General features: G+C 51.7%; 1 protein-coding gene across 1 annotated transcript in view; it reads left to right on the top strand.

The window, feature by feature from the left end:
- Positions 1-15,314, top strand: part of pard3ba (par-3 family cell polarity regulator beta a) — a 178,605-nt gene that overhangs the window by 132,052 nt on the left and 31,239 nt on the right. The window contains exon 18 of the mRNA XM_056301096.1: positions 3,336-3,447. Coding sequence (XP_056157071.1) covers positions 3,336-3,447 — 112 coding nt within the window. The remainder of the gene's footprint in view (positions 1-3,335; positions 3,448-15,314) is intronic.

Raw genomic sequence — 15,314 nt, 5'->3', positions numbered from 1 at the left:
AGTCATCGGTAGTTATGGTTAGTACAGTACAGTGTCAGTCATCGGTAGTTATGGTTAGTACAGTACAGCATCAGTCATCGGTAGTTATGGTTAGTACAGTACAGTGTCAGTCATCGGTAGTTATGGTTAGTACAGTACAGCATCAGTCATCGGTAGTTATGGTTAGTACAGTACAGTGTCTTTACAACACTGCTGCACCCAGTAACAGCTGTGTGGGCTCTGTTAAGCTCTGTTCTGATGAGGACAGCCTGCATCCAGCTCTGTCCATTCTGCATGCTGTGTGTGTGTGTGTGTGCGTGTGCATGCGTGCATGCGTGCGTTTGTGTGAGTGAGTGTGTGTTTGTGAGTGAGTGAATGAGTATGTGTGGGTTTGTGTGTGTATGTGTTTGCGTGTGTGTGTGTGTTAGTGAGTGTGTGTGTGTGTGTGAGCGCACGCGTGTGTGTGAGTGAATGTGTGTATGTGAGTGAGTGAGTGTGTGTGTGTGTGTGTGTGTGTGTGTGTGTGTGTGTGTGTGTGTGTGTGTGTGTGTGTGTTTTGGGAAGAAAGAATGATAGCAACAATTTGCATATCCACATACTGGTGCAGGAGTGTGTATGACTCAGCCCTCTTTTCCTACCGCGTTGGCTAGAAATGTGCTGTGCTAAATCAAGTCACACACACACACACACACACACACACACACACACACACACACACACACACACACACACACACACACACACACACACACAGACAGTGGGTCTAGGCGAGGCTTGCTAATTAAAGGCAGGGTCGCAGAAGAGACTTAAACATGTAAGCCATGTACTCCACTAATGAACCTCCCTCTCTCTCTCTCTCCCCCTCTCTGATCGTCTCTCTCTCTCTCTCTCTTTCCCTCTCCCTTTCTCATCGTCTCTCTCTCTCTCTCTCTCCCTCCCTCCCTCATCGTCTCTCTGTCGCTCCATGGCTCTTCTCTGCCTCTTCCTCTCCCTCACAGTCAATACCTGCCTTTGGGTCAGATCATTAGTATGTAAGGCAGGATGCCTGTTTCATTTTGGGGCTGTGGAGCTGTTTATACCCGACCAAAGACCTTCCTTCCTTCCTTCCTTCCTTCCTTCCTTCCTTCCTTCCTTCCTTCCTTCCTTCCTTCCTTCCTTCCTTCCTTCCTTCCTTCCTTCCTTCCTTCCTTCCTGCCAGCCTGCCTGCCTGCCTTCCTTCCTTCCTCCCTCCCTCCCTTCCTCCCTTCCTTCCTGCCTCCCTTCCTTCCTTCCTTCCTTCCTTCCTGCCTCCCTCCCTCCCTTCCTCCCTTCCTGCCTTCCTTCCTTTCTTCCTTCCTCCCTTCCTTCCTTCCTTCCTGCCTCCCTCCCTCCCTCCCTTCCTTCCTTCCCTCCCTCCTTCCTTCACACCTCTACGTGTTGCTTTGTGTATGTGTCTTAAGGTGATTTAAGAACAACAATGGCTACGGATGGAGAGGACAAGTACAGTTTCATTCTCTCTCATACTGTCTCTCGTGTGTGTGTGTGTGTGTGTGTGTGAGCTGTTTGTTTTAAGGCTCTGGTGTACCAAGACAAGGTCCACATCAGCTCCTCTTTTCAAGGCGACAACTTTAACACAGATAAACAACATGGTGTTTTACTGTGATAGGGCTTACTGGAAGTTTGTGCTCATTCAGGCAAACAATTCTTGTGTGTGTGTGTGTGTGTGTGTGTGTGTGTAAGTGTGAACATGTGTGTCAGAAAACGAATGACTGGTTGTCACAACATGACAAATATGTGTGCATGTGTGTGTGTGTAATGTGTGTTAGTGAAGAGTGATTGAGTGACTAATCAACCTATCTACCTGTCTGTCAGTCTCCTTACCTGCTGGTTTGTCTGTGTGTTTGTGCCTACCTGATTTTCTGTTTACACACACACACACACACGTGTGTGTGTGTGTAGAGTTGTGTCAGTGTGTCCCAGCTGCCTCTCTCTGGGTGCGGATGGCTTATCTGGCATGAAGGTCCAGTGAGCATGATGTTCTCTTCAGGTCTGGTCTCCATTCTGTGTGAGTCTTATCTCCTGGCTCGTGCTCCCTGCCGTGTTCTTTTACTCCATTTTCCTTCTCCTCCAATTTCTTTGCCACATTCTTGTTTTCACCTTTTGGCGGTGAAACTTCAACCTCTGTGTGTTTTAGCTCACTGTTGTTGCATCAATTTGCCCGTCAGCAGTCTATCTTATGTCCAGGCTAGTACCATATAGTTTAGTACAATATAGTATCATACCATGTAGTCTAGTACCATATAGTCTAGTACAGTATAGTCTAGTACCATATAGTCTAGTACAGTACAGTCTCGTACCATATAGTCTAGTACAGTATGGTCTAGTACCATATAGTCTAATACAGTATAGTCTAGTACCATATAGTCTAGTACAGTATAGTCTAGTACCGTATAGTCTAGTACCATGTGGTCTAGTACAGTATAGTCTAGTACCATATAGTCTAGTACAGTATGGTCTAGTACCATATAGTCTAATACAGTATAGTCTAGTACTATATAGTCTAGTACCGTATAGTCTAGTACCGGATAGTCTAGTACAGTATAGTCTAGTACAGTATGGTCTAGTACAGTTTAGTCTAGTACAGTATAGTCTAGTACCATATAGTCCAGTACCATATAGTCGAGTACAGTATAGTCTAGTACCATATAGTCTTGCTCCATTTCAATCTGATGTAACATTTCTAAATCCTGCAGCCTTCACGTCTTTTTTTTAATGATTTGGCTCGGTTCATGCCCCCCCCTTTCCTCCCCAATTGTACCTATCCAATTACCCCACTCTTCCAAGCCGTCCCGGTCGCTGCTCCGTCCCCTCTGCCGATCCGGGGAGGGCTGCAGACTACCACATGTCCCCTCCGATACATGTGGAGTCGCCAGCTGCTTCTTTTCACCTGACAGTGAGGAGTACACCAGGGGACGTAGCACGTGGGAGGATCACGCTATTCCCCCCAGCCCCCCCCCCCCCAACAGGCTCCCCGACCGACCAGAGGAGGTGCTAGTGCAGCAACCAGGACACAGCCAATTGTGTCTGTAGGGATGCCCGACCAAGCCGGAGGTAACACGGGGATTTGAACCAGCGATCCCCGTGTTGGTAGGCAACACCGCGCAACCCGAACGCCCCGATTTGCAGCTATGTCTGACCCGTTTGTGTGCCTGTCTGTGCTTGTCCGGTCTTTACGGGGGCCCCGGGTACTGCCAACAGGGCGTTCAGCATCGCTGGGGCAGAGGACATAACACCACTCAGAGGAGCCCCCCCCCCAAGTCCCACCAATCTAACACATCTCACCGGTCCTCTCTCTCTCTCTCGTATCCCCTCCTCAGTGAGCAGCGTGTCCAGTTGATGCGAAGGGAGCTTCAGCAAGCCCGCATCGCTCCGTCCTACGAGGAGCTGGACGCCGCGCACCGCAGAGCCCTGGAGTATGACCCACACCGGGTGAGTAGGAGCATTTCTGTGTGTGTGTGTGTGTGTGTGTGTGTGTGTGTGTGTGTGTGTGTGTGTGTGTGTGTGTGTGTGTGACATTTCAACCCGAATCCAAGACGGACACGGTTTGCAGAAGCAGCTATGAAAGGATTGTGATGGCGACACCTACAGGTGTGGAGTCCTTTTTCTCTGCCTTTTATTGCGTAAGAGTGATGCCCGGGTGTGATGTAGCACAAAATGTATGCAGACTCTGAGAGAAACATGACAGCCGTGCATTGCTAGGTGCATTTCACCGAGGCCCATTTGGATGCGTTGGAGGTTGTGAAGGTGCTGGTTCAGCAACCCGGTGATGGAGTACAGCCTGGCGGTGTCTTCCTGTGCAGGGCAGCTACCCGATCAATAGCTGGGTTAACACAGAGCCCTAATATTTCCTTATTATTCAGAATAACAGCCCCATTAGGGGGAAAGAAAACTGTACCTAACCTCCTCAAATTGAATCCGCTGGTCCTTTTCAAATGAAACTTCATTTGAGACCAAAGAGTCCGCCTAAACCGTCCATAATCCCTTCAACTGGGAGCAAATTAGCAGCTAATCTGAAGACGTTCTCTGCTTGGAGTATGTGGCGTTGTTTTGTGAACATCTTCATCCACCACCTAGAATATGAAACTGTCTCCTACTGGTCTTTGTTACGGACTTTTCCTCCGCTAATTTTTGGGGTTTGTGGAGTTGAAGTAGGGGCGTCATGCTTGTGGCGCTCATTAAATTAGCATTGTGTGTCTTACTGATTTGGTTAAAAGACGAGCAGAAATTACAAAATCTGGTGCGCGTCTGCACGACAGCGGAGGACTTGGAGGGAACGCTACAACATGAAGCTATTAACGGCAGTGTTCTTCCTTAATTAACTTATTTGGAATGACACAATACTCTGCTAATACCGGGGTAAGTCTCTCTGGGTAACGGCTAAATGATTTACACTGGCGCAGATGTGAGTGCAACCCCAACCCCAGCCCCAGCCCCTAGCCCCACCTCCACCCCAAGCCTGGCTGGGGACACTTCTTCATTCTTGTTAAATGTTGGAGGTGCAAGCATCCAGGTGGCGTGGCGGTCTATTCCGTTGCCTACCAATACGGGGATCGCCGGTTTGAATCCCCGTGTTACCTCCGGTTTGGTCGGGCGTCCCTACAGACACAATTGGCAGAGTCTGCAGGTGGGAAGTCAGATGTGGGTATGTGTCTTGGTCGTTGAACTAACACCGCCTCTGGTCAGTTGGGGTTCCTCTTCAGGGGGGAGGGGGAACTTGGGGGGGAAAAGCGTGATCCTCCCACGTGCTATGCCCCCCTGGTGAAACTCCTCACTGTCAGGTGAAAAGAAGCGGCTGGTGACTCCACATGTATCGGAGGAGGTATGTGGTAGTCTGCAGCCCTCCCCGGATCGGCAGAGGGGGTGGAGCAGCGACCGGGACGGCTCGGAAGAGTGGGGTAATTGGCCGGATACAATTGGGGAAAAAATGCACAAAAAAAAGATGGGGTCATCAACATTGGTGCGGGCGTGGGTGTGAGTGCAAACTCACCCCCACCTCCACCCCAAGCCCCACCTCCACCCCAAGCCTGGCTGGGGACACTTCCAGCTTTCTTGTTAAATTGTGGAGTTGCTGTGTGCCACCTTGCCCACTTCTCCTCCTCATTTACTTTATGGAGAGATCCATTAGAGCAGTGACATTTGCAACCAATATTTCCTTAGCTCTTCCTTAGCACACAACCATCACTCTCTCTCTCTCTCTACCTATCTCCCTCTCTCTCTCTCCCTCTCTCTCTCCCTCTCTCTCTCTCCCTCTCTCTCAATCTGTGGCCCTTTATTTTTTCCTTTTTGCTTGCTCTCCATTTCTTTGGTCTCTTTGTTTACATCTGACTCCCTCTCCGTTGCACTCGCTCCTCCATTTTCCCTCTCCCTGTTGACTGCATGCACCGTACACACACAAACCCTCACAAATGGGAACAACAGGAGCCTGAAATCCCCTGTAGTTGCCTCCGCGAAGGAACCCGCGCTGCTAAATGTCTCTGGACTTGTATTGATCCGAGTAGAGGAATCATTTCATTTACTTCTGTATGCTCCTGAACATGCCGCACCCCACGCTGCACGCTCACTATGGAAATCTATAGCCATTTATCAGCTGCCGTAGAATGGGGAATTTTTTAATAGCGGGCCCAAGGATGCAGAAAATCAGTCTGATGCGCACCAGAGGCGGAGGCCACAGCGAGTCGCAAGATGTTGTTTCTGCCTTGTGATGGCATGGCGGTCTATCCAGGGTGTCTCCCCACCTGGCGCCCAATGACTGCTTGGATAGGCTCCAGGATCCCGCAACCCCAATTGGGACAGGCGGCTTGGATAATGGATGGATGCGAACTGGCAGAGCATGGAGAGGGAAAGGAGGAGGGATAGAATTTGTGATAATATGGCCGATACTTGATCACCTGACTAGGCCCACATCTCCACCGCGCCCGCCTCATCCGTAGTCCCCGCTTATTGAGTGGTGAAGCCCCTCACAAGCCAGTCTTCATCAGGCAGTCAGACGCCGACCCCGGTCCCTTTACTGCAAGTCGTCCCCAAAGCTGTGCCGCTCATTACACGTCTTCGTGCCTTGAGCCCATCCGCCTCGGTTTAGCATCCGGCACGGCCGGTACCTTCCGCGCAATTAAGGAGCAGCAAGCGTGAGGCGGGAGCTCTGATCTGATTGTTGCTCGCAGCGGAGAGAAAAAAGTATCGGCAGCAAAAAACCAGCAGTGGGCTCCTCCCCGGGGAGCCTGATAATGAAACACCCCTCACACATGTGCATGCACACACACACACACAAACACACACACACACACAAATACACTCAGTTGGCGATATTAGAAACAAAACATAAAAGCTTCAGTGAAGAATATGGTGAAGAAACGACACATGATAGATAATGCAACGTGTTGGAACACAGCAAAGAGGTCAAGCAAGTGTCAAGCAGCACTCAGACAGCAGACAGGCACGTGTAGAGACACACACACACACACACACACACACACACACACACACACACACACACACAAACACAGTGAAAAACAGCCATAGTAGAGAATATGAGGAGCCTTTGGAAAGAATAGTTGGACAGTACTCTGGAGAACTGAGGGGAATTTAGAGGGTGGTAGTGGAGCACCAAGAGATAACAGTGGAGAAAATGACTAAGAGGCAACCCTAATCTAAGTTAGCACTCTCACTTGCAGGGCGTCGGCACGTGCACGCATGCAGCCGTGCAGCACACCGACACAGCAAGACGGGCCCCACCCCACCCCCCAGAACCTGCAGAGACAACCACGGGAAAGAATGAGCATAGACCCAAATAAATATTCTGACCACAGTCTGAGTCTTTTTATTCCTGCTTTTGTTTATGTCAGCCAGGGTTAGCACGCTCGCCAGACTACTCTGGCTGCGGAGACGATGACACACACACACACACACACACACACACACACACACACACACACACACACACACACACACACACACACACACACACACACTGGTGTGCATGCACGCATCCAGATATTTTCTTTTTCTCTCTCTCTCAGCTCTCTCTATCTCTCTGTGATATAAATGTGGATGCTGAGGGACCCAGAGGAGGATAAACCCATCTAACTTTGCTATTGGTGCTGCAACATGGGATGTACAGACAACTCGCCATTTTAAACCGACCTGCTGACGCTATAAATTGGTTAGTTTGCCAGACATTAGAGCATGTTCTATAGTAAGTAATATGAAAGTGGGGTCTTTTTTTTGGGGGGGGGTTCCCCTTGTTTCTCCCCAATTGCATCCGGCCAATCACCGCACTCATCCGAGCCGTCCCGGTCGCTGCTACACCCCCTCTGCAGGTCTGGGGAGGGCTGCAGACTACCACATGCCTCCTCCGATACATGTGGCGTCGCCAGCCGCTTCTTTTCACCTGACAGTGGGGAGTTTCACCAGGGGGATGTAGCGCAAGGAAGGATCATGCTATTCCCCCCAGTCCCCCCCCCCCAGAACAGGTGCCCCAACCGGCCAGAGGAGGCGCTAGTTCAACAACCAAGACATGTACCCATATCTGGCTTCCCACCCGCAGACACGGCCAATTGTATCTGTAGGGACGCCTGACCAAGCCGGAGGTAACATGGGGATTCGAACCGGTGATCCCCGTGTTGGTAGGCAACAGAGTAGACTGCCACTCCCCCTGGATGCCCGAAAGTGGAGTCTTTTTAAGATAAATATCACCAATTTGAGCTACTCTAGGCGCATTATGTATCCATAATGGTGTTTGATCGCTTTGGGACGCTCACAAACTGTCCTGCACAGCCAGCCACCTTTACACCCACCGTGGACATTACTACACGAGTGTGCGCTTCTTTACTTTTATTGTGTATCGTATTAGAAAGCAATGAAAACAGGCCACTTCAGTGAAATGCTCATTGCGGCCTTGTGTGAGCAGCCTTTCAGCTGCCTGGCACCTCCATCGCCACCGCACCGTATTGCTCTTTTCAGCCCAGCCAGCTGCTGTAGCCTTGAATGGCGAAAAGGCTCTAATAGCACCCAGTGAAGGCCACACACACCTCCTCCCTGACCCACTGGGCTGGAGGTGTGTGTGTGTGTGTGTGTGTGTGTGTGTGCGTGCATGCCTGCCTGGTTTTGTGTGTGTGTGTTAGAACAAGTGGGAGAGGGAGGGGTAGGGCAGTTTCAGTCATGAGGGCCACGGGGTACTTCCTGGTTAGCACAGTAACACAGGGTACGTCCTGGTGAGCACAGTAACACGGGGTACTTCCTGATGAGCACAGTAACACGGGGTACTTCCTGATGAGCACAGTAACACGGGGTACTTCCTGATGAGCACAGTAACACGGGGTACTTCCTGGTGAGCACAGTAACACAGGGTACTTCCTGATGAGCACAGTAACACGGGGTACTTCCTGGTGAGCACAGTAACACAGGGTACTTCCTGGTGAGCACAGTAACACGGGGTACTTCCTGATGAGAACAGTAACACGGGGTACTTCCTGGTGAGCACAGTAACACGGGGTACTTCCTGATGAGCACAGTAACACGGGGTACTTCCTGGTGAGCACAGTAACACAGGGTACTTCCTGGTGAGCACAGTAACACAGGGTACTTCCTGATGAGCACAGTAACACAGGGTACTTCCTGATGAGCACAGTAACACAGGGTACTTCCTGGTGAGCACAGTAACATGGTACTTCCTGATGAGCACAGTAACACAGGGTACTTCCTGGTGAGCACAGTAACCCCGGGTACTTCCTGGTGAGCACAGTAACACAGGGTACTTCCTGGTGAGCACAGTAACACAGGGTACTTCCTGGTGAGCACCGTAAGCCAGGCTGACCGAAACAAAACGAGAGATAAAAGTTTCGGCTGCGGCTTGAACATCTATTCGTGTCTCTGCTTATTCTTGTGGTGTTGGTCTCTCTGCAGGTTTTGGGTGGAGGTAGGGGGTGTGGGGTCTGTGGGCACGACTCTAAGTCTGGATGTGGGTGGATGTGTGTGTGTTAGTGTGCGGCCGGCCGGCCACAATTCAGCGTGGGTGTGTATCGCTAAATTCGGTGTCAAAAAATGGACCCTTAACCCCCTGCTCCTCTCCTCCACCTCTCCCTCTGTGTGTTTTCCCTGCTCTCCTCTCTCTGCCCGGCTCTGATGTGACCTTTTTTCCACGGTCCTCGCTGGTGGATAGGTCAGTCTTGTAATTATGACGCGGTCCCTGTCTGTTCTCGCCATATGCTAATGACAGGCTGTGATGTCACCCGGCCAATTAAGCCTCCAGAGTACATAAACTGTCTGGGGCTCTTCTTAAGGGTGGCCGGGGTGGCTCAGGGGTACGTGTGTCAGGCTTCAGCTGCTGTGTGTACGTGTCGCGGGCGCCACATGGCCGCCGTCGAGATTAAGGACCGTCACGGCGAAGGGAGACGCACAGACACAGAGTCATAGAAAGCACTTGGCGGTTGTGGTTGTCCTGACTGAGCCACACAAAAAAAAATAAAATAAAATCAAGCAGTGGAAACGTCGAGTTAAAGGGTTTTTTTTTTTTTTGGGAGGTTTTCAGACTTTTTTTGTGTAGTTTTTTTTTGTTTTTTTTTTGTTGTTTTTGTGCGTCCCTTCCCGCAGGAGGAGGTAGATATGATTGTGTTATATGATATTATATAGCTTGTTGAAATGAGTTGAAAGCACAACCTTGTTTACCAGGGTGTCGATGCAAACGTACTCACGCACATGCACACACATGCACAAATGCACACATGCACACACACATGCACACATCGACACACACACACACAAATGCACACATGCACACATCAACACACACACACAAATGCACACATGCACACACAACATGCACATGAGCACACACACACACAGACACACACACCCTTATCTGAAAGTCATTACCCTGTGAATCACACACAGCTGTGGCAGTGTATGTGACACTTTAATGAACATAGAAGTCACAGACAATTTCACACACTCGCTCACCCACAGGAATACGCCTCACACACACACACACACACACATACACACACACACACACACACACACACACACACACTCTCTCTCTCACACACATACAGATACGAACACGTAGTTTTGAAAGAGCACACACATACAAACAGGCACCAACACACCCACACACATCCAGACATGACTTGTCATCCATTGAGTGGCTGTTTTTTTTTCTTCTTCTTCTACTTTTCTCTAATGTTGTGTGTGTGTGGACATCCATCACCTTGATGATGTTTTAATGTCACATCCTCGGGCTCTCTCTCTCTCTCTCTCCCTCTCCCTCTCTCTCTCTCTCTCTCTCTCTCTCTCTCTCTCTCTCTCTCTCTCTCTCTCCCTCCCCCCCTTTCCATCTCATTCCACATGTCCACTATCACTTCATAAATAAGCCTCTACATCATTAAATAAACACACACAGGCCTGTCACCGTGATGGATGACCCACACACACACACACACACACACACACACAGTTGGGCATCGATGAGCCGTGAGGGTGTTTGATGCCCACAGGCAAAAGCCCACCCCCCTGGTTTCGCCCCTGAAGCCCTAACGAGCACGTTCTTCTTCATCTATATATATATATGTGTGTGTGCACCTGCGCTCGATTCAGCAGCGGCCCTGTGATGCACACGCCCCCGTCTCAGTGCAGGAAATAAAGACGGACCTTTACCGGCTTGGCCCGCCTTTTCCGGGCGTGTGTACGTGGGTGTGTGTGAGTGGGGAGTTGCTGGTTAGTGTGTACGTGGGTGTGTGTGAGTGTGAGTGGGGAGGAGCTGGTTAGTGTGTACGTGGGTGTGGTTGTGTGGGGAGGAGCTGGTTAGTGTATACATGGGTATGGGTGTGTGTGTGTGTGTGTGTGTGTGTGTGTGTGTGTGTTGGGAGGAGCTGGTTAGTGTATACGTGTGTGTGTGTGTGTGTTGGGAGGAGCTGGTTAGTGTATACGTGTGTGTGTGTGTGTGTTGGGAGGAGCTGGTTAGTGTATACGTGGGTGTGTGTGTGTGTGTGTGTGTTGGGAGGAGCTGGTTAGTGTATACGTGTGTGTGTGTTGGGAGGAGCTGGTTAGTGTATACGTGTGTGTGTGTGTGTGTGTGTGTGTGTGTGTGTGTGTTGGGAGGAGCTGGTTAGTGTATACGTGGGTGTGTGTGTGTGTGTGTTGGGAGGAGCTGGTTAGTGTATACGTGCGTGTGTGTTGGGAGGAGCTGGTTAGTGTATACGTGTGTGTGTGTGTGTGTGTGTGTGTGTGTGTGTGTGTGTTGGGAGGAGCTGGTTAGTGTGTACGTGGGTGTGTGAGTGGGGAGTAGCTGGTTAGTGTATACGTGGGTGTGTGTGTGAGTGGTGAGGAGCTGGTTAGTGTATACATGGGTGTGTGTGTGTGTGTGTTACAGGGGTTGTGGTAACGTCCAGCTTGACGCAGCAGGTTGTCAGTCTTGCGTTGGCCTGGTGTGCGCACAGTGCAGGTGTAATGGATGTGCTGGCACCCTCGCCACGCTGTGCGCTAACCGTTGGGAAGCTGCCACCAAAGTGCTGCAGCCCAGCAGATAGCAACTCAGAAAGGCAGGAGTGGAGCACGGGGGGGGGGGGGGGGGTGAGAGAGAGAGAGAGAGAGGAGGTATGGGTGAGCGAGCAAGAGGGGTACTGGAAGAGAGCAAGGAGGAGATGAGATAATGTGCAGCAACAGGCAGAGGGGGGAGGGAGGGGTGGCAAGCACTTGGGCAAGAGAGGAGGGGGAGGAGGGGGAGGTAAATGAGTTAATCAAGAGCTATAGTGAAAGATGGGAAGGAGGAGGAACAAGAGGACATAACGGCAAGGAGAATCGGAACGAATGAATAGGGAAAGAGTGGGAGACAAAGAAGACCGGCAGTGTCCTGGTATCGTCGCGGGTTTGAAAACCCCTTCGTTTACACTTGTCACGTGTTCACCTCCTTGTCAGTATTTTTTGGGCGGCACGGTGGCCCAGTGGGTTGCGCTGTTGCCTCGCAGTCCAACCCTGGGGGGTCATCCCAGGTCGTCCTCTGTGTGGAGTTTGCATCTTCTCCCCGTGTCTGCGGTGGGTTTTCTTCGGGCGCTCCGGTTTCCCCCGCCATCAAAAAGACATGCGTGTTAGGGTTCACACTCCTGTCTGTGCCCCTGAGCAAGGCAGTGGAAAGAAGAACTGGAGTCGGTTTCCGGGTGTTGCACTGCGGCTGCCCACTGCTGCTAACTACACAGCTAGGATGGTTAAATGCAGAGCGTAATTCCCCTACGGGGGTCAATAAAGTCTCTCAAAATCAAAATACTGCCCCCCTCCTGGTCACATTGTCAAAAAAAATTTTTTTTCCAAAACTAAAAGAAAAAATGAATTTGGGAGTTCATATTTGGAAGGGAGGTTAATGACAGAGAGCATGTGAGAGATAGAGCAGCTGGTCTGGGGGTCTCAGAAGGGGGCTTCACTAATGTTAGCCTAATGTTAGCGTTAATCAGGTTAGCATATGGCCCCCCTGTGTGTGCACGCGCTTGTGTGTTTGCACGTCGGTCCAAGCTTTTGATGCATTTGCGCTGTTTTAAATGTGGGGGGGAGAGCTCCTTGCTCACCCCCCCCACACCCCACACACACACACACACACACACACACACACACACATGCAAACAAGCTATATAACTATAACCGCTATAAATGTGCAAGCGTTCCTGTTTTAGAATCACATGAAGGCTCGGGGGTGGCGCAGTGGTTAGCGCGGTCGCCTCACAGCACGAAGGTCCTGGGTTCGAGCCCCGGGGTAGTCCAACCTTGGGGGGGGGGGTCGGGTCGTCCCGGGTCATCCTTTGTGTGGAGTTTGCATGTTCTCCCCGTGTCTGCGATGGGTTTCCTCCGGGTGCTCCAGGGTGTCTCCCCGCCTGCCGCGCAATGCCTGCTGGGATAGGCTCCAGCATCCCCGCGACCCTGAGGGCAGGATAAGCGGTTCAGATAATGGATGGCTGGATGATGGATGGATGATGGATGGATGGATCAAGGGTCAGCTTATATACATATGCACATGTGCAAAAACACATTTTAACTCTTGCATGGGCTGTCTAGGTGTCGGGTAGCGTGCCGCACATGCGTCAAATCACACCGACGAATACAAACACACTGCTTCAAAAGGCAGCACACAGGGCAGGGCGCACAATCACCACCCGAGTGCGGCGGACCTCAGCTACGCCCGTGCTGAAGCTGTGTGGTGGTTCATCTGGCTGCAGTGGAAGCCGTGCTGGCAGCCTGCTCCCATCACACTCCCCCAACATCCAGCCAAGCTGCAGTACAAACACGGCCCTGCTCAACCACACACACACACGCACACATGGGTGAACTCTCTCATATGTGCTATAGCCGCCACTGACGTTGGTTCGATTCCCTTTTAACTCGTAAAAGGAAATGTTGGCTCTTCTCTCGCACACACATGTGGACGTTGGCTCGTGCACGTTCACACACGCACAAATATAGTCACTTACGGTACACATGCTTCACACTTTAACACATACAGCAACGCACACTGTGGCTTTTCTCCCTTTCACACACACACACACACACACACACACACACACACACACACACACACACACACACACACACACATCAATGCACTGGCAAACACATAAAAGCAAATAGGCACACACACACACACACACACAGTGCATGTATATACATAGGCGCAGTGACTTACTTCACACACACACACACACACACACACACACACGCGCGCACACAACCCATTTATTGCCGGGCCCTGTGCGGTGCGGTGGTGGAGGCCGGCGTTGATTAAAAGCTGGCTGTCGGGGCCGGACTCGGGGCTCCGCGCTGGGGCTGTGCTCTTCTCCAGCCCGTATATAATTACACGGGCCCCGCCGCGAGTTAGAGTTCGGCACATGCACCAGGAATAACCCTGAACGGGCCGGCGGGCTGCTGCACAACACGCCGAGAGGCGATCAGGGGTAAAAGAAGGACAAGAGTAAGACCCCAGAAGAGGCGGTTGTCCTGGGGGGGGGGTTTAAACGAGGGCGTTGAGGGGTTGTGATGAAGGCGGGAGGCTCAGCAGTTTCTCTAGTCGCCGGATAATTTGGGGCAGGTGATGGTCGCCGGCCTGTGAGGGAGAGCGCACGCACATGAGGGCGGAGCGGGACGATGGAGAAGCAGGGAGTGGTGGGCAAAGAGAGCAGGAAAGGCGGAAGAAGCGGCAACTAAACTCTAAGTGTGGAGGATGGTGGAGGATGCGAACCGAGGTTGCTCGGTAACCGGGGATAAGCTCGCCCCGCGTGCTTGCGGGGTGCGGCGAGCATCGTCGCCGGCCGTTCTACTCGGCTTCACGCCGTCCCTAACTCGCCGCAGCCTGCGTGGTGCCGACAGACGGCTGAATGGATCACAAACACTGGACAAAACTGTCACATTTGGGGGCGTCCGGGTGGCGTAGCGGCCTATTCTGTTGCCTCCCAACATGGAGATCGCCGGTTCGAATCCCCGTGTTACCTCCGGCTTGGGTGGGAGTCCCTGCAGACACAATTGGCCGTGTCTGGGGTGGGAAGCCAGATTTGGGTATGTGTCCTGGTTGCTGCACTAGCGCCTCCTCTGACCAGGAGGGGGGCAGCGTGATCCTACTATGAGCTACGTCCCCCTGGTGAAACTCCTCACTGTCAGGTGAAAAGAAGCAACTGGCGAATCCACATGTATCGGAGGAGGCATTTGGTAGTCTGCAGCCCTCCCCGGATCGGCAGAGGGGGTGGAGCAGCGACCAGGACGGCTGGGAAGGGTGGGGTAATTGGCAAAGTACAATGGGGGGGGGGGACTGTATCATTGGTACTAGCAGCTGTTCCTGTGGGCTGCAGCAGTTTGTTCAGTGTGAGTGCCCCCGGTGGTAGTTGGGGTTTTGGGCGGTTGTTGTGTGGCTCTGCCCCAGCTCTCTGTGTGTGTTTACATGTGGTTCAGTGACACTTAGGCGTTTATTCAGCAAGAGGAGAGAAAGATGGAGGAGGAAGAGAGCGAGCATGAGAACGAGGAAGGAGCGGGGCGGCGGAGGGGGGGGGGATATTACTGACGCACCATACCATATATGGGCTGAATGAGCAGCAAGCCAGACCGTATCAAGTGCTTTTGCACACGCGCACACACACACACACACACACACACACACACACACACACACACACACAGAGCAGTACAAACGGTGTCAGGGATTTAATGTGAAGCTGTTCATCTCGGTGCTGGGTGATCTTGTTCCCTTGTCGAGTTGAAGTGAGACAGAGGACAGAGGACGTCTCGTCTCTGGTCTCCCAGGTCCTTTACAGGACCTGTTTTTAGGCCACTTA

The sequence above is a fragment of the Lampris incognitus genome, chromosome 21 (genome assembly GCF_029633865.1).
Source record: "Lampris incognitus isolate fLamInc1 chromosome 21, fLamInc1.hap2, whole genome shotgun sequence".
NCBI classification, from domain to species: Eukaryota; Metazoa; Chordata; class Actinopteri; order Lampriformes; family Lampridae; genus Lampris; species Lampris incognitus.
The sequence above is the reverse complement of the archived record's forward strand: the minus strand, read 5'-3'. Positions and strand labels throughout refer to the sequence as shown.